The sequence below is a fragment of the Typopeltis vanoorti genome, chromosome 4 (genome assembly GCF_054136105.1).
Source record: "Typopeltis vanoorti isolate ZY-2024b chromosome 4, IOZ_Tvanoo_1.0, whole genome shotgun sequence".
NCBI classification, from domain to species: domain Eukaryota; kingdom Metazoa; phylum Arthropoda; class Arachnida; order Uropygi; family Thelyphonidae; genus Typopeltis; species Typopeltis vanoorti.
Genome location: NC_143552.1, coordinates 86950946 through 86978144, shown reverse-complemented (window position 1 = coordinate 86978144; position 27199 = coordinate 86950946). Strand labels below are relative to the sequence as shown.

General features: G+C 35.6%; 1 protein-coding gene across 2 annotated transcripts in view; it reads left to right on the top strand.

Annotated features, from left to right (window-relative positions):
• IntS9 (integrator complex subunit 9) overlaps nucleotides 1-15241 on the top strand; it is a 405017-nt gene extending 389776 nt beyond the window's left edge. For both annotated transcript variants that reach the window (XM_090391326.1, XM_090391327.1), the window contains exon 19: nucleotides 15122-15241. In XM_090391326.1, the coding sequence (XP_090247452.1) occupies nucleotides 15122-15241 (120 nt within the window). The remainder of the gene's footprint in view (nucleotides 1-15121) is intronic.
• Nucleotides 15242-27199: the final 11958 nt, after the last annotated feature.

Here is a 27199-nt window from a genome sequence, read left to right as displayed (position 1 = left end):
CACGACAGAATTTTTCACACAATATCAGTTAATATTGGGAATTTTTCATGTGCATACTTCCAAATGACTTCATTTATGAATGTTTATTATCTCAAGTTCTACTTCAGCTTGGTTTATATCAAACAGCCCACTAATTTTATTTGAAATTTCTGTGATGTTCAAGTTTTCTTGAAATGGATTATTGATAAAAGATACAATCATTTCAGTTTTATTAAAATCTTTAAATCTTGAATTTATTTCTTTCTCAACTAATTCTATTTCACGAATAAATTCTTTTAAATCATAGCGAAGCATTTCTTGATTTTGTTCAAAAAATTTTAAGAAATATGGGAGATGTCCAAATTCACGGTCATTTATATTTTTCTTTAATAAAAGTAACTATTGTTGGAAAGTTTTTATGGAACTTAACATGTCGATTAAATTTTTATCTCTACCTTGTAACTCTAAATTTAAATTGCTTAATTTCGTACAGAAAGCTACTAAAAATTATAAGTGTAACAACCATCTTTTATCACGCAATTGTGAATAAATATCTCCTTTTTCATCAAGAAAAATTTTTATATCATTAATTAATACAAGAAATCTTTCTAAAAATTGACTTCTGCTGAGCCAGCGAACATTATTGTACAACAGAAGTTCCCTATCATTATCATCTGCCTGTAATTTAAATAACCGGCATTACTGGGCTTTTCCTCGAACAGAATTTACAATTTTAAATGTAACATCCAAAACATCTTTTGTGTTTAATCTTTTACTACACTGTACTTGTTGGTGAATACAGTGGTACATTAAAAAATCTGGATATTTGTCATCATTTTTACATAATGAAATGAAGCCTGATTTATTACCTATCATTGCAGGAGCACCATCAGTAGTAATAGACACAAGTTTAAAAATTGGAAGTTTGTGTTGTTTCACAAATTCATGAAATGCCAAAAAAATGTCTTCTGCCCTAGTCCTTCCCAATAATGGTATAATTTTCAAAAGTTCTTCTTTACTTGAATAATTTTGAAATGCCATGCGAATAAATACCATTAATTGAGCAATATCAGCGAAGTCGTTTGATTCATCAAATTGTAATGAAAACACAACACACTGGTGAATGTCTGACATTAACCTGGCCTGGAAACTTTCCTCTGGCAGTTGGAAATATTCCTTTCGGCAATTTGAAACCTTCTCTGTGGCCTAGAATAGTCTCTCTCTCTCTAGCGACGTCTCGAACCGAGAAGCTCCTTTCTGGAAGTGAGAAACTCCTCTCTCAAGCAACGTGGATCCAGGCAGTCTCTTTGATGGTGACTCTGAATCGGGCGGCCACCTCTCTGACAGCAATTCTGGAACCGGGATCCCTTCTGCTTGCTTCAGTCCCTTTTTATTAGGCCTCCTCTGAGGCATCGCATGAAATTTGGGAACCCCCAAAGAATCGGTATGAGTCTTTCATCTTAAGTTTCAAGTTTGACATGCCTTTTGTTCTCCTCCGCTTTCTTTTGATTGTAAGTTGCCGGCCACTGGAAAGTTGTTTGAACTCTTTCTGAATGACTTTGGAGATGTTTACACTTAGAGCCGGCAAGCCTTTCTCATACATACCAGTTTCAGTAACAATCTTTCTAATGCTGCCATGTACAGCTTAGGTGACAAAAAAAACATTGCCTTTGTACACTCTAACATATTCTTATTAAAGCAGTATATACAGTTAGCTTCAAAATAGTTATATACAAAAACATTAATACAAACTATACCGAGACAAACAAAGTTTATTTTTTTACAATATTCACATGGGACCTAACCTAAGTAAAAAATCGATGTAATGTGCTTTGGAATATTTAATATTTAAGCTACAATCGAGTTTTTTACACTTTGTTTATAATCGTATTCACTAGGCTCGCTGTTTGACTTCCACTGATCCAAATTAATTCATTTACCACTACTTATAAGAAAATTACTGATTTGACAATTTTAACAAAAAATAAATAAACAATAGCAGTACACTTAAAGCAAATTAAAAATAATACAAAATAATGATAAATAAAATATTATGTTTTCAGTTTTAATTAAATTTGTAAGTAAGGAGGAATACACAAGAAATTGACCAAAAATCGCTCAACGATCGAAGGGTTGAACACCCCTGCCCTAGAGCTACTAGGTGTATACTAGGTCTATTTCAGTTGTAAACTGACCTACTGCAGCCAAACAGGCAGGACTGCCAATATCAGGATATCCGAACACAAGGACTACATCCGGTTTCACCAATAAAGCCAATCAGGACTTTCTGACCATGCTTTGGACACCAACCAGAGAATATGCTGGAGGTAGTCCATTCTATTACACTGCAGCAAATGGAAGGGTGAAAGACTATTCATCAAATCTGGCTCAATTTTAAAAAAATAATTCTCCAAAACTCAACAAATTTGGATGCATTAGACTGCCCCAAAAATCTGGAAAGCATACATTTTAAGAACATGTCCAACAGCCTAGAGAAACCAATTTAGACAACTAGGGTGCACTGTTTTGGACTATAGGCCTGACTTCTGTTGCCTTTATTCAGTCTCATTTGCTCAGTGTGCACATATCATTGTTTTTTGTGATCCGTGGTGATGGTGGTGTAACATTGCCGAAATATAAGAAAGTATTTATTAAAGATTTTATAATTAATATTCTAGTATATGTTTTCATTTCATGAAAACTTAGAAGGCAAATTTCTTATTCTTACACATCAAGCTTTGTTTCTTATCACATCAATGTGCATAATTTACACTTAATAACATTGAATTAACAATCATTATCTATTTATTCACAGATTCAGCTTTTTGAAGTAATTCTATAAGCTTTGCATATCAATAGTGTTTCCTGATTGCCCTGCATTATCAGAAGTAACCAGTTGAACATCTGCTGCCAGGGCCTTCTCAGTGTCATTAATGTATAGTTTGAACAACAGTGGTTCAAAGACTGATCCCTGGTGAACACTACTGGTCACCTTAAATCTGGCAGACTGACATCCTCTGCTTCCATCTACCTCAACCAAATCAGTAGTTTATAGTGCTGTCCTGTGTCCTCTAATTTATGCAACAGCCTTTCATTTGACATCCTGTCAAATGCATTATCAAAATCCAACAGTATCATAGTGTATCCATATTTTATGGAGCCAACGTAGACATGACCTCCCTTTAACAAACCCATGTTGTTCCTTGCAAAGTATAGCATGACTCCCAACCTATTTCTGTTTGTGAATTCTTACCAGCTTTCCTAAATCTTCACCACTACTCCTGGGATACTGATCGATTGTGTCGGACACATCAGCTCATGCACCACTCTTGTACTATGGGACTAACATACCTTTCTTTCCTGAATTTAAAACTCAAATTTTACAACCAGGTCAAGGGGCTAACAGTTCAGCTGAACATTCCTTTAGCACATTCATCCTGATTTATACTGTATGCCCACAGATACGAGACCCTTCGACACTTCTGCACATGTCAGAAGAAGGAGAATCCATTCCAATAATAGGGTAATCAATCCATCTTTTGGGATGAGCTGTCTATTATTACACGTCGGAAAATTAACTTTTTTTTTATGAACATTGTAGTTTTTAAAGTGGTAACTATTTGCTTGTATAACAGTTGGAAAATTTTACATATAAAGCATGTGATTTTGCATGTTAATGACCAATTCATACATCAGCTTATTTCTTTTTTCCCCTTCAACATGAATTGACTCTTCTTGGCACGTTGCCAGACTAGGGTCTCAGATCTGTGGTCGTACTTAAGGATAGACCTGCACTTCACTGTGCAAGCATTTGAAAGCAAATCTGAAAGAATAGGTTGGTTAACTCTTATTTCCAAAGTGTCCTATGTCTGTATATTGTTTATGTTCTCCCAGTTGGTTTTTTCCCATTTTGAGGGACTAAAAACCTGAGTTACCAGGAGAAAAAAAGTCTCCTTCATATGAGAACTGCTAATTCACCACTTGATTGAAAACACCTGATAAATGTTACTCACATCATAGATAGGATTCAAATCCTTGTCTTTCCAAACCAAAGGGCTTGTCTAAAACAACTGAGCTAGAGAGGCTTCCTTTAGCACATATGTGCTGATAATCCATTTGTCTCTATAGCCATATTTTTGTCCAGGTTATGCAACAGCTCTAGAACCTTTTCATGCACACTTCTCTCTCGCTCTTGTGCACGCTAAGATATATCACCCTGTTGCATACGAGGGTGGTCTGAAAAGTTTTCGACCTTGACCATAGATGGCAACACTATCGGCGAGATTTTTTTTTTCTAAGTTGGTATATCTATCATAAGCATCCATGTGAAATTGCAAGTCATCTATCAAGTAGTTTGTTTTATACAGCTGTCTGAAGCAAAAGTGTTGTCTGTATCCCTTGAAATGGATAAAGTTGAGTATCATGCAGTTATAAAATTCTTTGTAAAAGAAGGTTTAACACCAAAAGAAATCCATTTGATGTTCATAAAAATTTATGGGTACTCTTCTCCTTCATTTTTAACAATTAAGAAATGGGCTGCCGAATTTAAACCTGGCAGTACCAGCCTTGAAGAAGATCCACGTGAAGGATGTCCAAAAAGTGTAACAACACCAGAAATCATTGAACAATTGCATGACATGATATGGTGTTGGATGACTGGTGAGTCAAAGTGCGTGAAATTGCTGAGACTATAGGCATTTCAAAAGAACGTGTAGGATATATTTTGCATGAAGAATTGCAAATGAAAAAGCTTTGCGCAAGATGGGTGCCATACTTGCTCACAGCAAATCAAAAAACACACTCGCATGAAAATCTCTGAACAGTGCTTGGAGCGTTTTAACAAGAATAAAACTTTTGTGCATCAATTTATTACTCTAGATGAGGCTAGGATTCTGGTGTGTAATGGTGAATCCAAGCATCATCCAGAGTATTCACCATTACACACCAGAATCCAGTCAAAACAGTGGACAGAAACCGGTCGTTCAGCACCAAAGAAGGCAAAGTCGGTTCCATCAGTAGGAAAGGCATTTTGTTTATTAATTATCTTGAAAAGGGTAAAACAATAACCGGGGAATATTATTCTGATTTTTTAACCAGACTAGATGAAAAAATTCGTGAGAAAAGACCTGGTTTGCAGAAGAAAAAAATCATCTTTCATCAGGACAATGCACTTGCCCACAAAGGTGTTTTGGCAATGGGAAAATTAAGGGATCTGCACTATGAGTTGTTGGAACATCCACCCTATTCCCCAGATTTGGCTCACTATGACTTCTATCTCTTCCCAAAACTAAAACTCTTCCTTACTGGGCAGCATTTTTCTTTGAATCAAATTATAAAAAATTATAAATTCGTTTTTTCATTGTTAGGCTGAGAACATTTCAGACCACCTTCGTATACCCGGGTGGTAGATCATAGCAAAGTGAGTGTTCATTATTTAAACAGTTACATCTGCAGATGATGTTTTCACATCATCTACAGATACAAACATACTATCTGCATTCAACAGAGTTATTCTTCCGCTTTCATTCCTTCTTTACTTGCAGCATTACAGTAAAATTCTTTGAGTTGCATTTAATCTTCATGCCCAATTTCATTTCATACTTCAACTTTGCTTTCCATACAGTACTTATAAAGTTAAAAGTACTTTGTTACTTCTCCCATCCTCCCTTACGATATTCCTTTCACATCATCTGGTCATCCCTTGCTTAATAAGATTGCACATCCATTTCATTCCTCTCTATTTATTTTTCAACTCTAGGGACACCTTCAGACACTGCATCATAAATAGCTTTCCACTGGTTCCCATACACAGATATACTTCTCATTCAGTAACTGATTATATAGGACGAAACAGCATTTTTCCTGAGTTTGTCATAAATTCCTGCTTTGTAATTCATTATGTATCCTTTTCTAATGGAAGTATAAATATGATTAGCGACTTTCCAGGTCAGTATGGCATGAACACTATCACATCCTTGATTGGGTTACCTCTGATATTATGATAAAATCTAACACTATTTTACCTTTCTTCCTTCTTTTACATGCTGCTTTAGATAGCTACAGCTTAATAAATTTTCATTCATTCTTATCATGAATTTTCTCTGCTAAATCAATATTTGGATAATTTAAATCACCCATAATAAATTACTTGTTTATTATCCATCAGGGTAATTTGGTGATACATTTCACTGTCCCCAGCAACTGAACTACCATTACACAGAACATTATTACTATTAATAACTTGATGAATTCAAATTCAAATGTTAGCCATAATAATTAATTAAACTATTAAACGGAATTATGCTAACATAATTTTGTATTAGCAAAGAATTTTCGTTGTAGTATCAAGGGCATCTTCAGCTTGATTTTCAAATGAAATAACTAGAATAGAAACCTGATGATTCAACAATGAATATATGTGAACTACATGATACAACAACACAATCGAAATACAATAAGGTTTTAGTAAAATAACTTTAACAAGAGATCAGTAATTAATTGCTTTTAAGAAAAAATTAATTCTGGAACTCGTAGTCTATATGTAGTCTAGATTTGAACTGTTTATCTGACATATTTCATAATCCAGTTTTACTTTCCTCACCATGTCTGTTACTCTCCTAGCTTGCATATTTTTATACTGCTGTTAGATGTGATCATCCCCCTTTTATTCTTTTATTTTTTTTTACTATGACATTTTATTTAGCCTTGCATTATAGCTGCATCTATTTCATTCCTTTTGCAATTTATTCAGGGTACTTTAGAGTCAAAGCTGTATAACTGAGAGGGGTCCTGCACACAGCATTTAAAAGAATGCAGAGAACCAACCAGGGCTTCTGACCTAATGTCCAATCCTCACCTTCTCATCGTGCACCTGTTAGGTATCTACCTGGATACTGAATGAACAAGGATGGGCTGGTAATTTGATATTTAGCCGACCAAATTGTATTCTTAATATCATTAAGAATATTAATATTAATTGCATTCATAATATCACATCTACCTTTTCATGTTAAGCTCAATGAGTTGTCAGCCAAATAACTTACTTTCTTAGAAATCTACTGCTTATGACAGGACAGTTAATCCTGTCTGCATTGTCTGTAAAATGTGTGTGCACTTATGGTCAATTTGCCTGTTCTGTAAGATGAAAAACCTAAGTTTTTGGGAGGAAAAACTTTGCCATTTCCATGTATGAGTTGCTAATTCATTTTTGCTTAGAAAGTCCTGATAAAGATTCTTTGCATGCTAGACAGGATGCAAAGGAATCTGATGATAAAGGAGACATGAAAACTGAAGCTAAAGATATTCTGGATATTTGATGTGATTACATTGAATGATTGATAAATGAAACAAATGGTAATAAAGCATTGGAAGGAAATATTCAAGAGAAATGCAATGAGGATACATATCAGCACCTCATTATCATCATCAAATTCCTGACATGTCTCCTCAAGGGGTGTACAGGATATGATAGTACTACATGAAACTTACATCATTACTAACTTCCTATCTACAATTTTCCTCCAAATCAATCTGTTACCTGTCAAGATTCCAGCATCTTGTATTTCTATCAGAAATACAAGATGTTGGAATCTGTATTTTGTCAGATCTTGTATTTCTATCTTCTAATGCACTTTTCTACTGTATCAATCCACTTATATCTTTGTCTTCCTCTGGGTCTTTTTTCTGCCATCCTGGCAGAGAACACTTCTTTTGCTAATCTTTCCTCTCCCATTCTGTTTAAGTGACCATACCACCTCAGATTACCTCTGCTAACACATTCCTGGATGCTGACAATGTCAAGTTCTTTCCTAATATACTCCTTTTTAATATGATACTGTCATTGATGCCATCTGTTCACTCCACTAATTTTTCTCAGGACTCTTATATCTGCAGTTTCTAATCTTTGGTCAAGTGTTTATTTCTGACCCATCAGATTTCTCTCTGTTCAGAGGAACAGAGAGGGAAAAATCACAAAACTCAAAACCCATATGATGAATTTTTATGCATTTTACTGAAAAGCAATATGATGTGAGATGTGAAAGAAACAGCCACAAAAATTGTAAATAAATAATTTAATTCTGAGAAATCTGAGAGATGGGTCAGAAATAAAACACTTGACCAAAGACTAGAGACTGCAGATATAAGAGTCCTGAGAAAGACTAGGGGCATGAACAGATGGATTGAAGTTTAAGGGCCATGTGGCAAAGATTGCAAATAACTCAAAATATAATTGCAATGCTGAAATGAACGTTCACATGTAAAGATAAGGATGTTATTTTGCCTCTTTACAAGGCCTTGATAAGACCTCACTTGGACTATTGTGCACAGGTCTGGTCTCCTGGTTTCCATTGTGATTCTGATATATTGGAGAGAGTACAAAGGAGAGTGTTAAAAATGATATCAGGATTGTGGAATACTGATTATGAAGACAGATTGAGAATTTGTAGACTGCAGACACTAGCAAACAGGAGAAAGAGGGGGTGATATGATTGAGACTTACAAACTTCTGAAAGGATCATACAGGATTTTAATTGATGGAATTTTTCAATTTATGGAGAGTGGGTAAAGGACGAGAGGGCATCCTTGGAAGCTGAGAATGAAGACGGCTAAGAAGGGTGTGAGGGCTAGATTTTTCTCTCAGAGGGTGGTGCATGATTGGAATGGATTGCCATTGGATGTTGTGAGTGCAAGCAGTGTGAATGAATTCAAGAATAAGTATGATAGCTGGTGTGTGTAGTATGTGGCCTCCCTCGATGAGTTTCTCTTAATAATAGTAATAATAATAATTCAGTAACAAATGAGTATTTGAAGACCAGAGCTAAAAGAAGAGGTCAAAATGCGTTTGTTAGAGTGCCTCAATAAGGAATTCAGTAATCCCTCACAACAATGTGTTTATAATGGTGTCCAGGAGCTCGGTAATAACAATCTTTGCTGATATTGCTTTGTAGAGCAAATTGGAACCTGTCTGTAAATAATACAAGCTCCCACTGGTGTTGGGGTCCAGTTGATGTGGAGTCTCGTGGTGTGTGGATAGGGAAATGCAAACTGGTGGTCACCTAGCATACAGACCACCTTCATGAAGCCTTCTACATGCAGTGGAAACAAATACCAATGTTTCTGAATCAGCTCCAATCCAACTTTGTGTCAGATTGGAGCTGATTCACGGTAGCACTCCTGTTTTGGTGAGCAGATAATCTGAGATATTGGTCACTCACTGTGGTGTTAGCTTATGGCATTCCTTCACTGTATCTCTTGAATGTTGTTTGTGACTGTTGGAATTGGTTAAACAATCTGTGAGCCACACGACAACATGTATGTAATCATCTGGCTATCTCCTCCTGATGATGGCTCACCATCGGAATTTATCAGTTAAATGATTAGTAGCAATATCCAAGAAATTTGCTATCATGAAATGTCTTCCAGAAGAAAAAGGAAAACCATTGCTGATTTGTACATAGTGCTGATTGCACCAGTCATTTGTATATGATAACCGTACTCATCATTATCATCACATTTTTCCATAATATACCTGACTTTCATGCCTCCTCCCCCAAATGATCATGGTTTTTCTCTTTGTTCTTTAATATATGGAAACCAGTCTATGTATGTATGTATATAATACATATATAGAACAAGTAAAATATTTCAGCTGTTTTGGCACAATTTTTAGTATTCATAACACAAGGAAAAAAAGTGAACACTATATCTTATTTTAAATCCATGTATTATTTCAACCTGAAAATTACAAGTTATTTTGTGGCATCAGTTGAATACAAAGTAGGTAGCACATGAACAATGCAAAGGAATTACTGAGGAAACAGTATTTTGAAGTTTTTTTTTTTTTTTAAATAATGATGTCTGATTGAAGCCTTGACATTTTCTTTAAATCAACATTGGAAGACTTGAAAGAAGATGGTCAGATGATATAAGAAAATCAATTGGAACTCTTTGGCATCAACAAACTCAGGATATAATAAATTTAGTTTAATCCTTTATCCAAATGAGAGCAAACAAAGTTTGCGCCTGAAAATATCTTCAGGACTGAATATGGTGTTGTACTAGCTTACCAGGGTAAGTAGTACAACACCAGGCAACTCATAGCAAAGGTGGAGCAAGTTACCAACACTCCTAACCCAGTATCTCTCATAATGCAAAACACATCTCCAAAAGGTGGCAAACCTTTTGGCAACTCCTATAGGTAAAGATGACCTTGCTATTGCTTCTGCCTGGTATCTCCAACTCTGGGCCTGGCTCCCACTGAAGAGACCTCAATAAAGGTCGAAACTAGTCTAGGTAGTGGCCAATCCCTTAATGCGCAACATTATACATATCTGCAAGGAGATGTGTTTTGCATTATGGGACATACTGGGTTAGGAGTGTTGGTAACTTGCTCCACCTTTGCTATGAGTTGCCTGGTGTTGTACTGCTTACCCTGGTAAGATAGTACAACACCATATTCAGTCCTGAAGATATTTTCAGACACAAACTTTGTTTGCTCTCATTTGGATAAAGGATTAAACTAAATTTATTATAGTCTAACCAAGTGAAAAATAAACTTTCAAACTCAGAATATAAACAGATGGAGAGAATTGGGACACCTATAGCCAAAAGTAGCTATAAAAAGGATTAAAAGAAAAAAAAAGAAAAACCCATTTAATGTTATGCAAAACCAGATTTCCTATTAGTAGTGTAAGATCAGTGTTCTTGCATTCTTTTCTCCACTGAACATCCAATTTGACTGAAGTAAGAATGGTGACAGTCACACTTGGTACATACCAGGAAGTGCAAGAGAGGATCATGTATCTTTAGATGGGAACCAAGCTGATAAGTTTGTTGAATGGAATGAATGTAACCACTAGATTATACTTTTTTAAGGATTCTAGAGATCGCTTGCAGGATGACAGAAATGTGAGCTAGGAACTCTTTGTGCTGTTTCATTATTGTTTGAGATTGTATTATAGGAAACATTCTACTAAGTTCCATGTTACTGTCATCTTTCTTACTTTGGACAAACTTGGATGTTCACTGGAGAAAAAAAATGCAAGAACACCAATCTTATATCATTAATAGAAAATTTGAAAAATCTGACCTTCCAAAACATGGAATGGATATCGACCACAATACCGTATGGTTTTCTGAAACATGGCATATTGTGATCTGAATGTTTATTAAAAGAAAGTGTCAAGGTCTTCATTGTCTGAACCTAAATCAGAACAACTGCTTCTCACTATCAAAGATATGGAAGAGTCTGATTCTAATTGCACATCACTAATATTTTTAATTAATAATACTACGTTTGTTCAGTTTTTTCCTTTGCATTCTATGTATGACATCACACAACTGTTATTGTTTTAAATGCTCCGTTGTTTGTGTTTTACTTTGCATTCAACCACCCGATGCCATTGATGATCTATAATTTTCAGAGTTGAAATATATGGCTTTTAAATAAAATATATTATTCACTTTTTTCCTTGTTATTGTGCTAAATTATGAAACCTTATGACACAAGTATTGCTAAAACAACAATATTTAGTGAAGATAGCAATCGAATTAGTAAAGCTGGTATCATTGGGAACCAGATGAATAAATTTATGTTTAATAAGAGAAATTAGCCACAACACTAAGCTAGCAGTATACAAGACAGTGCTCAAACCAATTTTAATTTATAGGTGTAAGAATTGGATTAGAATTCTGTTGAATACTAGAGACCATAGATATAAGAGTCCTGAGAAAAATTAGGGGACGCAACAGATAGCAACAATGGCAGAATTGTATTAAAAAGTATTATATTAGGAAGGTACTTGACATTGTTACCATTGAAGAATGTGAACAGAGCTAATCTAAGGTAGTATGGTTTTATCCTGCTCAATACCATTTGGTATTGAGCAGGATAAAAATGAACTAGTGCAAAGGTATCACTTTCAACAATGACAAAATCAGTACTTTCTTATTTCTTGTGTCTCCTTTCCATGTGGATTTATGTACATCTTAATCTATTGTTATACTCTTTTCTTGAAACTTTCCAAAAACATTTTTGTATGACTGGTAATAATTTCCTACTTTGCTGTTTTGATCTCCTACAAGAACAAGCTTTTCTTGTTTCTTTATGTTAACTGCCTTCTCTAATGACTCAGAAAATTCCTCCACATCTTACTTGGTGTAACCTTATGTAGGACCATGGGCACAATTAAGTCTCATTGTCCAATTTCTCATTTTGAAATTTGCCAGCAGCTCAACTGGAAATTCCCTGCCATTAAGGAAGTAGGAAGTATACTTTTGTGTTTAGTGCTATTAATTACTTCTTCCTATAACCTAACCACTATTGTATGATTATAACATCTTATAGTTATTGTTTAACAGAAGCTTGCCAGTTCCACTTCTTTTCTCCTGATACTTACATTAATGGTGGCGAGCTTCAGTTTTGGTAATGTGTAGTTTGGGTTTGAGTTTATTCCAGTATCTCAGTTTTCACTGTTCATTCTAGTTCCTTGATGATAACAATGGGAGGTCTTTATGGCAATACAGAATTCAGTTTGTTTAAGTTCCAAGTTGAAAGCCTGTCCTAGTTCATTGTATATCCCGGTGGATACAGAATGAATGAGAATGCACCAGTAGAAAGTAAGTATTGGAGAACCAATGTAGATGTTTGGTTATCTAGCTTTAATCTTTAACAACTCCTTTTACGTGTCATGACATAATTTTATCACCATTGTAGTTTCACAGTCACTGGTTCATTTATAATTTCTAGAGCTGTGATAAAATGACATATTTGCCTAAGAACCATTTTACCAACTTTGTCCAAGTCATTCAATTTTCACTAATGGAATTCCCATCAGGGCTTCAGGCTTACTATCAGTGCCTTGTATGAATAGATACAATGAAAGAAGCCAATGAGAAGCTGGATTATGAATTGAATATTGACGAACATTTTTATAAGCATAGAGTAAAGTTTAGGGAATATAGAAAAGATGCAGAACAGAATCCAGGAAAATATCTAAGAAGCATTGATTTGAGTGAGTGAGAAAGAGAGAAAGGGAATTTCATTTTAATCAGAATGCCTGCTTCATGATAGCATAGACAATTTTAGGGAGATTTTTTTTTTACCAGCCTATATGTGAAAATAGTATTTCTAAGGTTAAGGAAATGGAGGTCTTGGAGTAACAGCTGCACCAGCTGGTGAGAAGAAGTTGGAATGGATTGAATATAGTGTCTTGAACCGAAAAAGATACCAGATTTTTGGAGGCATGGATGTGATATTTTGGTGCCAGGAAAAAAGGCTAGAGGAATAATTCACTCAAAAAAAAAAAAAAAAAAACTTTATTGTTATTGATTTTTTTATTTTATTTTATTTTTTTAAATCTCCATGTGATATTATAATTGAATGAATGACTCACGGACTCATCTTCCACACAAGCATTCAAGTCTCCTGCATATATTGTATCCTCAATAGTTTCTCCTGCGTATTGTTATATTTAGATTCCCTCCATTCATGACTTGCCAAAGTAAGGTAGCAAGTAGGGTTATTTTCTATCTCATCAGGAAGCCAGCCTCTCTCCATTGCACTACTATTAAGTTTAGTCTTATGTACTTGCAACCTGTCTGGGATCACCTTTCTGGTATACTCTTGAACACACTCATCTACACTACAGGTAAGAAAGAAAGTGGGGACAATGAAAGAGTTGGTTAGACATCGCCATAATGGATGCACTATTGAGAGCTATAAGTAAACTATGAGGCTTGTTTCAAGATTAATTTGATTTTATATTACTCTATTTTGAGAGCCCAAGATTCTTTTCAGGAATGTAGTACTATATGTGTGAGTATACACTTGAAAATAATCTTGGTATGTAAATTAAAAAGTAGATAACTTTATTTTTTCTCAGATAGACAATAATTCAATATGGGAATCGTCTATTATTAATACAAATAATATTTTTCCAATTTGAAACTAGAAACACATTCAGTTTTTCAGACTGGATTTTAATATAAATCTAAATGCAAGCAAACAATGGAAAGTTTTTGTCTTTTATTCGGAAATAATATCAGTTATACTGGGTGATTATAAATTATTGTTGAGGTTTCCGTGGCCAGAAATGACAAAATAAAAGTGCTTACATAATATGAAAATGTAACCCAGAAAGTTTTATTACCTATAGAATCGATGCTGCAGAATACTAAACAACTTCAACATACGTGCCTTTCATGGCACATAAGATGTTCAAGTTTTCTCCATCATTTGCAGTGTAACTTTCTATCACAGCAACAATTCTGGTCTTCAGTTCATCGAGGGAGATCACATGAGTCTGGTAAACAATGCCCTTCACATATTCCCACAGGAGGAAATCACGTGGCGTAATATCAGGTGAGAACAGGGTCTATATCGACTGAGCTATGGAGGCTCTCTCCAATGGTAATGGAGATGGATAATTTTCATCCATCTCCATTACCATTGGAGATGGATAATTTCATCTGTTTCAACTTTTTACAAAATGTCTTGTGCAAATTGGAAATAGCAGTGTTTATCGTCTGCCTGCACAATCTGCAGTTTGCAGTGGAAGGCAGCTATGAACAACCCTCCAAGCAGTTGTTTGTGGTATACCTAACTGCAAAGAAGCTTGTCTAGTTGATTTTTGTGGGCTTTGATAAAATGCTTCCTGGATTCGTTCAACAACTTCCTGCAAAGTGCTCAGTCTTCCCACTCCTTTTTGATGCTGAACACTACCAGTCTCTTGAAATTGCTTTAACCTACATCGGATAGCATTATCTGTAGGTGGATATTTTCCATACTGAGTTCGGTAGCGACATTACTTTGTGATAACAGATTTTGTTTCAAAACACCAAAGTACACACATTGCTTTCTCTTGAACAGTAATCATTTTGAAGTATCATATCATATCATCTCCCAGACATCAGTGCAGCGAGTACAGTGTTGCCAAATAAAACTTTATTTTTTTTTTTGAGTTACACCTTCATATTCTGTAAGCAGTTTTAATTTGTTGTTTCTGGTTTGAAAATTATAGTCCATGGAAACCCCAACAATAATTTAGAATCACCCTGTATAATGTAGTATTTAGTATTTTCTCTTTTAAAAAAAAACAACAAAAGGGTAGAAAATTATATATTTTCTTATTCTTTTCTCCAGCAAAATGAAGATACTTTGATTAGAATTGAAGACCATTCTACACACATTTTCTGTGACTGTGACTCTGCAGTAAGACCGAAGTTGCGAGATCTCCTTTTACAAAGCCTAAATAAATTTTAATTTCAGTAAATAGGTATAATGTAATATTATGTATATAAAACAGATATTAAAAATTTGTGAAAAGTGGTGTTTGTTATTGCTTATTCTTAATTTATAACTTGAAAATAGCAAATTCCTTACTATTTGCAGAATAAGATATCAGAAATTAGTATTAAAATATGTGAATTCTATGTGTTCTAGGTATAGAATTTGAAACTGGAACTTTTTCCTCTAACACCTCAGGGCTTGTTGTTATGAGTGTTCAATGATAAAAGTGGAAAAAATTGTATTTTGGAAACTGAAGATAAACAGCCAAAATTCAAGTATTTTGCATGTTTTTACTATAGGAACAATAAGTAATAAAACTGAAAGGTAAAATGTTAAAAATTCACACAAAAATGCTTATAAGTACTTCACTTCCTTTCTCCCATTATACTTGCATTCCATTTCCCTTGGTATCATTTCATCATTACCATGAATATCCTCGTGGCACTATTCATCTTGCTCATTACTCACTTTACCAATCTTTGCTAGAAATTCAAGTGAGAATAAAGGAAGCAACCTTTCAGTGACATCCTTGCCCTTATCTAATTGCACTTTTTTTATACGTTAATCACTAGATTTTTATAATTTTCAGGTTTATTTTTGTCCAGAAATCCTTCAACAGTATCTCCCAATAATTTCCATCTTCTGTTTTATTTAAGTGATATGCTTTTTGAATTCTTCATCCTTTAATACTTCGTTTTGAGATTCAACAAATATAACTTTCTTTTCAGTTCAGCTAATGCCTTTTATTCCCCTATAGGGAGTAGGCGAGGCCTTTTAACCCCCCATCTAGCTTTTGCAGACTGAGTGGACAGTTCAATCTCCACTGGTAGCCAATCAGAGATAGCTGGCACATGGGTAATCACTAATTTTAAGCGGCCACTGATGAAGAGACTGGCAAAAAAGTGCTGCCATCTCTTGGTACCTAACCTTAACAGGATATGTTACTGTCTAAAATAATGTGGGTTCTATGGTTGATTTTCTTGAGTTTCCAGAAGAAAAAATCTGCTTGCCTGTGCCAGAGATTGATTAACTCAGGAACTAGTCGAAGACAGGCTTAGAAAAAATTCCTCCAGTTGGAGACCTAGTGCAGAGGATACAAGTGCCACTTCCACTGAGCTACACAGGCCTGTACTTTCTTTAGTTTGATTTTTAAATATTTAGATATTGTAAATGTAGTTACTGAAATTCAGGTCCATTTTCATTCACTGCTTTAACAACATTTTTCATAAAACACAGTTTAATATTCATTAGTAACAGAATATAGAAAATAAATATCAAGAAGGTGGCAAAATATTCTGGAGGTTGTTGAAGAAGCTTAGGAATGGAGGAAAGAGTGCTGTAAAAGGAGTTAGAGATGATAAAGGTGACATGAAAACGGAAGAAAAAGATATCCTTGAAGTATGGAGTAATTACTTTGAAAAACTGCTAAATGAAACATGCAGTGATGACAGCACAGTGGTAAAAAACACTAACCAGACATGCAGTCAGGAATACATATCCATACTTGAAGTAGAAAGTCAAATGCTTGAAAAGGCAGCAGGAGTAGATGATATCCGATCAGAAATGCTGAAGTATGGTGGTATAAAAGTCTTACAGTGGCTGCACTGCATAGTTCAGAAAGCCTGGACACAGGGACGAATTCCCGATGATTGGAGTAGAGCTCTCATAGTACCCATATATAAAAAGGGAAATAAAACTGAATGTGAGAATTACAGAGGTACTTCCCTACTAAGTGTTCCTGGCAGAAAAACGATTGAGAAGAATTGTGGAAGAAAAGCTTGGTGAAGAACAAGCTGGATTCAGGCCAAATAGAGGCTGTCAGGATCAGATCTTCACTTTACGACAAATAGTCGAGAAAGCATGGGAATATAACAAAGATCTGTATTTCAGTTTTGTCGATTTGGAAAAGGCATATGACAAGGTGCCAAGAGAGAAGCCATTCAAAACGCTACAGTTATATGTTGTCAATGGGGCATTATATCAAGCAATACTTAGTCTTTATTTGAGTTGTAAGTCAGCAGTTAGAATTGAAGGAAGTACAGGAAGATGGTTTAATGTGAAATCTGGTGTCAGACAAGGATGTACATTATCCCCTCCGTTATTTATTATCTATATGGATCACATTATGGAAAGTGTTATTAAACATGATATCAAAATTGGAGATGTTAATGTCAGCTCTTTGCTTTATGCAGATGATGTTATACTTTTAAATAAATCTGCTACAAATCTGCAAGATTCTCTGACTAAATTGAATAACTGTTGTAATAGATATGGTGTGAAGGTCAGCAATAAAAAGACAAAGACAATGAAAATAGGCAGAATCATTGAAAATGTCAACTGTGTTGTGAATGGAGAACCTGTGGAACAAGTAAAACATTTCAGCTACTTAGGCACGATTTTTAGTGAAGATGGTAAATTAAATATAGAAATAGACAACAGAATCAGCAAAGCTGGTATGGTGGGAAGTCAACTGAATAAATTCATATGGAATAAGAGAGAAATTAGTCGTAACACTAAATTAGCTGTATACAAGACAGTGTTCAAACCAGTTTTAACTGATGGATCTGAGAGATGGGTCAGAAGTAAAACACTTGACCAAAGACTAGAGACCGCAGATATGAGAGTCCTGAGAAAGATTAGAGGCATGAACAGATGGCATCAATGGCAATATCATATTAAAAACGAGGATATTAGAAACGAACTTGACATTGTCAGCATCCAGGAATGCGTTAGCAGAGCTAATCTCAGGTGGTATGGTCACTTAAAGAGAATGGGAGAGAAAAGATTAGCAAAACAAGTTTTCTCTGCCGGGTTGGCAGGAAAACAACCCAGAGGAAGACCAAGATATAGGTGGATTGATACGGTACAAAGTGCCTTATACGATAGAAATATAAGACCTGATAATGTTGGAGTCTTGACAATTAACAGACTGATTTGGAGGAAAATTATAGATAGGAAGTTAGTAATGATGTAATTTGTTCATGTAGTACTATCATATCCTGTACACCCCTTGAGGGTACATGGCAGGAATTTGATGATGATGATGATGATGATGACAGAAATATTTTCTCAGTGTCAATGAGACCTGTATTTTGATGCTCTCTCTTTCTCTCTTCCTGGTATGAAATTTTTTCAAGAGCACCATATTTTCTTGATAGATTCTTTCACTATACTGCTACTCCATAAATGAAAAAAGCAGCAATGTATTTTGTAAATCTTTAAGAGTTGTAATGTGATTACTTTTAAATCTCCACAAACATTCCAAGGGTAGTCCCTGTACCTTATTACTTCCATTTGCTGTGACATATTTTAAACGTCTCCTTCATACTTATTGCATGTTACAAGAGTTATTGGAAGGATCCTGTTACTGTTATGAAACAGAACTGCTTTTAAACTTTATATTTGTCATGTATAATTTAAAGTGAAAACAGTAAAAATAACATCAGATAAATTAATTTGTTTAGTTACTAGTATTTCATTGGATTTCAGATGAGATTGTTGCAGAAACAATTCAAATTATAATTGTAAAGAACTAATGTCCTTTCAACAACAAATATTACTATAACTAAACAAATTAATTTTTGTTTTTCTGATGTTATTTTTACTGTTTTCAGTAAAGGTAATGCAACTCTCTTAATAAATAAAACAGAATATAATAAGAAAATAAACAGTCTTTTAAAGATTCCTCTACTTACCAAATTATAGATCAGGATCCCACCAAATCCCAAAGAGAAAAAAAAATGATAAATTATTTATTAAAAAATGTATTACATTTTGGCCAAAGGAAATTGCAAAATAACTAAAGCCTTACCATGTTATCCTCATAGGTATGTGTAGCCCCCAAAATTTTAGAAACAGACTGCTCTGTTTTATCTTGTAGTTGATAGCCTAACCTTGTTGATGAAATTGAGGAAAGAGTACTGTAAATAGAATTAGAGATGACAAACTTATGACTAAAACTGAACATTAAGATATTTTAGATGTCTGAAGTAATTACTTTAAAAGACTGCTAAATGAAATAAGCAGTGACAGCATGGCAGTGGAAAACATTCAAGAGGAACGCATTCACACCAATACTAGAAAAAAAACATCAAAAACCTAAAATGTTGAAAGGCTGTTAGAGTAGATATTTGACCACAAATGCTTAAATACTGAAGTACACTTGGTCGTTGACTTACGACCGACTTCCGTTCTGGCTGACAGGTCGTAAGTCGATCTGGTCATATGTCGGCCATATATTTATTAACAGTATTCTTTAACCCTTCTAATCTTTTTATCATCTTTATAATTTATTTTTATAATCTTTTAAATTTAAAATTATGTATATTGTACATAATATGAAAAATAATACTGTACATACTGTACTGTAAACACAAAAATACGATCTAAAATTAATGTAAAAATTAATACAAATGAAATTTACAAAATCAGTTAGGAGCCTGGGGAATAAAGCAGTTCATGAACCAGTCTTCAAACAGTGCTTGAGTCATCCAAGCTTTAGGGTTTGAACGGTAGTAAACAGGCAGTGTGTGTGTGTGTGTGTGCGTGTGCTTGTTGATATGTTTAAATGCACGAGGGTTTTCTGAACGATAAATGAGAAAAGGCTTCAGCTTAAAACCCGTGGCATTCCCACCAAGCAACAAAGTCAACCAATCCTTAAAAGCTTTGAATCGTGGCATCGTTTTTGCTTCTTGGTGCATGTACATATGATTAGGCATGTGTTTCCATTGCAAGCCGGTTTCATCTGCATTAAATATTTGTTCCAGTAGATAACCTTCTTCTTTGATTAAAGAGTCGAAACTATCAATGAATTTTTGGGCTTCATCTTCATCTACACTTCCTGCTTCTCCTGTGACACGTACGTTACGTAAAGCAAATCTTTTTTTAAAATGCTTAAACCATCCAGTACTAGCCTGAAACTTTTCTGCATAATCGTCTCTAGCACGTGATTTTAAACTCTGAAACAGACTTCTAGCCTTCGCTTGCACTGTGCAAACGCTCATGGGTGAATTTTTCTGTATTAAATCTTCCATCCACATAAACAATAATTTCTCCATTTCATGGATGGGTCCCTGTTGTTGTTTGGTTAAAATTGTAGATTTCATAGGTGTGGAATCTTTCACAGCTTCCCGAATTCTTTCTTTGTCCTTAAGTTTCGTTGATACTGTGGAATGTGATAACTTCAAGTCACATGCTATCGTATTTCTGCCTTCATACTTCTGTATAACTTTCATTTTACACTCTAAATCAATAGTTTTCCTTGACTTCTTAGCTGGCGTATCTGTAGATGAAGGCATTTTCCTTTTACTAGACATTTTATGGGTAGTATTTCAGTAGAATTTTAATTAATACACCACACGCAACAGATGCTTGAAAGTGACTGAGTGTATATGAGAGATACTTATCGTACATACAGCTGCCTGATTTATTCATTAATTTATTTATTTTTTTTTTTGTGGTCATAAGTGCAGACGGTCATAAGTCGACGACCAGGTGTATAAAGTTTTACAGCAATTTTTTTAAAGTTTTACGTTACATTGCATTCTTAAGGTTGAATTTCAGATGAATAGAGTAAAGCTCTCACAATACCCATCTAAAAAAGGGAAATTTATAGAGGAATTTCCCTACTGAGTGTTTCTGGTAAGATTTATGCAAGTATGAGCTTGTATACTTGAGAAAAGGCTAAGAAAAATTGTGGAAGAAAACCTTGGAGAACAAACCAGGTTCAGGCCAAATAGAGCTCATCAGGATTAGATTTTAACTTTAAGCCAAATATTTTAGAAATCATGAGAATATAACAATGATCTATATCTAAGGTTTATATATCTAGAGAAGGCACATGACAAGAGGCCAAGAGAAAAGCTATTCAAAATGCTACAATTATGTGGCATAAATGGAACATTATTTTGAGAACAATACATGGTTTATATTTGAGCTGTAACTCAGCAATTAGAATTGTAGGAGGTATACACTAAGATAGTTTGATGTTAAATCAATTGTGAGACAGGGGTGCACATTATCTCCACTGTTATTTATCATCTGTATTGATCACAGTATGAAAGTGGCATTAAATTGTATGCAAATTTGTTATCTGGAGTTTTGAAGGAAAAATAATCAGAGAAGAACAGCTAAGGTAGTCACATTTTTGAAATACTACATATGAGTTCAGATTGCCATCTGTGGAGCTTGGTGGCGATAAGTGTATATCGCCACCAAGCTCATATAAGATAACGATACTACATATAAGTTAGTGAGGGCCTGATACCAAATTAATGCATAAGAGATTTTCATAGAGTGTAGGAAGTCTAACCAGAACTCAAATTCATCCCTAGGAGTTATATAAGGATGGCGTGAGGAAGCAAGTTTTTCTTTGCTCAGAGAGTAGTGGGTGAGCGGAATTCCTTCCTTGAGTGTTATTAGTAGATATTAGTAGAAATAGTAAAAGGTTTGTGAAATAGGTGTTTGATAGTAAGCTCATCACCATGAGTTGTTTAAACTCTGTAGTGTTCTTATGATAACAGTAACTTTACTCTCTGTATGTATAACTTTATAGCTTTACTCTCTGGAGTAAAGTTCTAGATTAACTGACTAAATATGCTGTATTCAAGCAACTTTAAGCTTCCAGTAAGTAAGGTGATGGTTATACAATATACAGTGAAATTCATGTAAGCAAACAAAGTTTGTGCATGAAATACATTCACAACAATACATTCAATACCGTGATCAGGACCACTTAAGTGGATCCCACATCAGTGGGAGCCAGACTCAGAAGAGATACCCAAGGCTGAATTAATGCAGAGATCACATACTTCCTGGTGTACAACCTTATTATTGAAATTCTCTGGATTAGAGATAAAGATATTTGCGAACAAATGAAAATCTTTTCACTTGGTTGCAAATTAAATTAATTTATCCAAGTTTCTTGGGAAGTGTAAGCTTACACTTCCCAAGAAACTTGGATAAATTTCTTGGGAAGTTTGCTTACACTTGCAAACTTTTGTTTGCAAGCGTAAGCAAACAAAAGTTTGCACATAAAATACATTCACAACGAGGTTAATCATGTATAGAAGCCCAGTCATGAATGTATTTCATATGCAAAATTTGTTAGCTTACGCTTGGATAAAGGGTAAAATATGGAGATAATTTCTTGGCAAGTTTAATCTCATTTCTTTTCTCATAATGATTGTCATACACTTAGTAATATTTGGTCCACTTTTGACTCTGTTATGTTAAAAAAAAGTAATTTTCATTATAGTACATCAACAAGACCTACTTTTCACATCAGCAAAACTTCATGAGATATAACAGACAATAATGAATTAGATGGCATTGCTTTTAATGATGAAGTTAGTCAAATGACACCAAACATAGAAAAATAATAATAAAAAATTTTGGCTAGATATATGACTCTCTACTTTTATAATAATAAGACTTGGTTAAACATTTTTGACATTCAAACATAGTGTCCATCATAACTTGTATCAGGTGCCATATATCCTTAACCATAATCCTGGGTTTTCTTTCAGTAATAGACTTATATTTCTAGATGTTCTTCTATACAAATGACTTCACAACAGTCATACAATCAAAAACTGTCAGTGTAATTTATTTCACTAAGAAAATAATGCAAGTTATTAAAATCTTGATTTATTGAGTAAACAGTAACATGCAGTTAATAATATGCTTAAATTTAGTTAGAAATAAATACTATATACATTTAAATTCCATGAAGTATTATAAAGCATGAAATTTCCCAGTCGAAGCATTGAGGATGCTATAACCAGTACCCCAGTAGTACAATTGGAAGAACAATGAGACATTGCACCCTTTAAATGAAAAAGACTCGAGTTCATTTCTTGTTGTAACAAGAAGAATTTTTATATGGACTTCTTCAGGTGAAGGTGAGTTAGCTGATTCTCATATGGAGGTAGCAATTTTTTTTTCTCCCAGAAACTCAGAGAGTGTTATTGGCAAACAGCTGGTTATTTCCTCTTAAATCATTTCTTATATCACTGACATAGAAATCAAATAGCAGTGATACAAATGCAATACTAGTCAGCCATCTTCTTCTGGATTCATTTCCTCCAATATACTATTCTAATATTTGTTCATTCACCACTCTCTTAACCATATCACAAACTTTATATTCCCCCCCCCCCCCTTTTTTTTTTTGTTTTTTATAAATGTTGAGCCCATACACAGGAGGTTGGTTCGTCAACCTATAGTACATTAGTACCATGTATGGGTGGTGGGTTGGGAAAGGAGGAATTTGTTTACATTTGATTTGAATGACTTTAAATTGTATTCCTTGGGAAACACAGCAGGTGGGAGACTGTTCCAACAGTGCAGCAGTTGCAGGGATGAAGGAAGAGGAAAAGAAACTTGTTCTGTTTGTTTCTAGGTGTACTGTGAAGGGATATTGTGCAGCAGCTGCACGTGTTCCAATGAGCTTAGTACTGAGCGGGAGAATTATTGATAATATTTCTGATGAGCATTTCCCATGGAAATATTTGTAGAATATACATACTGCAGAGACCATGCGTCTGTGTGAAAGAGGGGGGAGGGAGTTGGTAAGGGATGGATCATTAATAAGTCTAATTGCTCTCCTCTGTATTGAGCCGAGCATTTTGAGAGAGCTCTTTGGGGTCCCACCCCATATGTGAGAGCCGTATTCAATAGTTGGGTGGATTTGTGACTTGTATAATGTTAATAGCTGTTTGGGGATGAAGTAACGTCTTGAGCGAAAGAGGAATCCTAGTTTTTTTGAGGCTGAGAATGCAATGTTTGAGATATGTTTATGCAAGGAGAGGTTTGATGTGAGGGTGATTCCAAGGAGTGAGATCTCAAACTGTCTGCAGATTTGGGTATCATAAAAAGGATATTGGGAAAAAATGGTTCTTTTTTATGAAAAATAGTACAGAACTGGGTTTTATTGGCATTGAAATGTATGAGGTTATCTGAACTCCATTGGAGGTTGGCTTGGAGATCGGAGTTAAGGTTTGCGGTGGTTAATGTTCTGTAGGTTGAGGTGAGTTGTGTAAGGTAAGGCTTATCAAATGCAAGCGAAGAGTGTAGTGTGCTGTTGTCTGCAAAATGTGTATTGGGTTGGAGGTCAATTGCAGTAGGTCATTGATACATAGCAGGAAGAGGGTTGGTGAGAGGACAGAACCTTGTGGGACCCCAGCATTAATTGAGTTGTGAGAGGATAGGGAGCCATCCACCACCATCACACAGAGTGTGCGTCCAGACAGAAAACTGGCGATCCACCTATAGAAGCCCTGGGTCAGACCGAATGATGGTAGTTTGCCTAGTATAGGCCTTTGTGCCAGACCTGGTCAAAGGCTTTGGAGATATCTAGTTCAACCACTTGAGATTCACCAAATCTCTCCATAGCCTTCGTCCAGAGATGGGTGACGTATGTGAGTAGATCTCCTGTTAATCAGCAGTGGTGGAATCCATACTGGCGGTCATTTATTTGGTGTCTTCAAGATGGTGTAGGAGATGGGAATTGATGATTTTTTCCATTACCTTCGACAGGACTGAGGTAAGCGAGATAGGACGGCAATTGGATGGCAGTGACTTGTCACCCTTCTTGGGGATGGGCTGAATAGGCCAATTTCCAGTTTGTGGGATAGATTCCAGTGGAGTAGGAGAGTATATATATAGGTGACATAGGATAGGGGTCAGTTCTGGAGCGCAAACTTTCAGAACAATTGGGGGAATACCATCAGGGCTAGGAGACTTTTTTGTGTCTTATTTGGACAGTTTTTCTGATCTCACCATGGCAAAAGGATATGGGGGGCATTCTATGTTGGGTGTCTGAAATGGTTGGGGGGACATTTACGATTGTCAGTTATGCATGCATTTGAAGCAAAGTATGAGACTAAAAGATTGGCTTTTTCTGTGGGTGATGATGCAGTAGAGCCATCGGGTGTGATAGGGGTGGAAATAGTGTTGGGCAGAAATTATGGCCAATTGCTTTGGCGAGAGACCAAAAGGCTTGGCTGCCATTTGGACAGGCTGCTAGTTTCCTACTTTTTGCTCTTTCGAACTCTGTTTTGGAAGTGTTGATTGTTTTTTGCATTTATTATGGGCTTCGGTGTAAGTTTTGAAGGAGGATGGGGGGTTCTTGATTTCAGCCAGTTGTGGTATGTCTGGTGTTTCATCTCTACAGCCTTGGCACATCTTTTGGAGAACCAGGGTTTCGTTAGGGGATGGAAGTTCAGGGTGCTGTGTGGAATGTATGTATTCATGCCGGTGAGGATTACTTTGGTAAAAAGCTCGATGCACGTGTTCGGGTTGGAAGGTCGAAAGCAATAGTCCAACCATGGGAATGCAGCATAAAAGTTGCAGAGGCTGTCCCACTTGGCACTGTTATAGCCAAACTACTCTTGTGTGGGGGTGTCTGTGTAAATTGTTGCATGTGGGAGGAGATGAGCACTAGATTGTGGTCAGAATTGCCCAGGGGCTCACTACTTTCACTGTGTATTTGGAGAGGTCATTGGTCAGGAAGAGATCTAGGGTGTTTGGGGAGTGGTTTGGGTTATCTGGTATTCTGGTTGGCATCTGGACAAGCTGTGTAAGGTCGTTAGTGGTGGCAAGTGTTTCTGCATCTCTGCCTGCAAGATCTGTACAGCTGGAGGAGAAAGCCAGCTAGTGTTGTGGACGTTAAAATCTCCTAGAAGGATGATTTCGCTATTGGGAAAGTGGGATTGGAGAAAGTCGACTTTTAGGGAGAGGAAATTAAAGAGCTCAGGGTGGTTGGTTGCATTGGGGGAGCGATAGAGGCAGCAGATGAAATGAACTGAGTGGGGAAGGAATATTTTCAACCAAAGGAGGTCAAAGTTGGGTGATTCTAGGTTGGGTGCTCTCTGGCAAGGTATGTCAGAGCAGATGTATGCGCTTCAATTTATGTAATGGAGTCCATGTGCTATTCCATTGAATGTCTTTGCTGTGTAGCCATTTCCTTTATCCAGTTCAATTGTCACTTTATTATAAAAAGTGAAATTACTAAGGCAAATCTACCTTTTATAAAATCACTGTGTCCCAGAGTATCATATTCTTGTTCACCCATTCTTGAAATTTGTCTTTTAACAACTGCTGCAATATCTTAACCACCACACACCTGTGATACTGATTGGTCTGTAGTTTGCTACTTCTGTCTTGATGATCCCTTTATGCAACAGAACTATTTTGTCCTATTTTTGAACTATTTTCCATTCCTTTGTCTTTCCCAGATCTGAGACCTTAAAATTAAACAGCTTTATCAGGAAAGCTGCCAATTCCATTGCACATTCTCATACTACACATGCTTATATCTAGTCTAATGCCATGGCCATATTTGCATTAAGGTTTTGCAATATCCTAGCACCTCCAATTCATCTGTCTCTGTTCTCACATCAGTCAATGTCATAGCTGCACTGCAATAATTTTTTTAATTTTTATTAATTATATGTAAACGGCCCCGACTACTCCCTATACGGGAACAACATAGGCATTAGCTTAGCTGATATTTTGTATTTTTATTTATTTTACATAACTGGAAACTGCTCCATAGACCAACATGGAACTTTTTCAAGCCACTTCAGGCCTCCAATAAGCAGGGTAGTTGTCTCACATCAGACAATGAAATTAATCTCCCACCTAAGTACACTCATAACCATATCGTAACCATATATGCCCACAGCAAGATTAAAAACCTATTGGTTGGAGAGAAGATATGTGAATTATTCGGCCAAACAAGCCAGCAAATGTGCTGCTCATGAGCATACAGATCATTTTTTTTTATATATCCTCCACAATTTTTTCTGCAACTCCCTCTTCATGATGCAACTCATCCATCTAATCATCCACCTACATGATTTCTCCTCCTGCCTGAGTATACAATCTGATATTGCTTTCTTCAAATATCCCTTGACTATCTCCCATGCA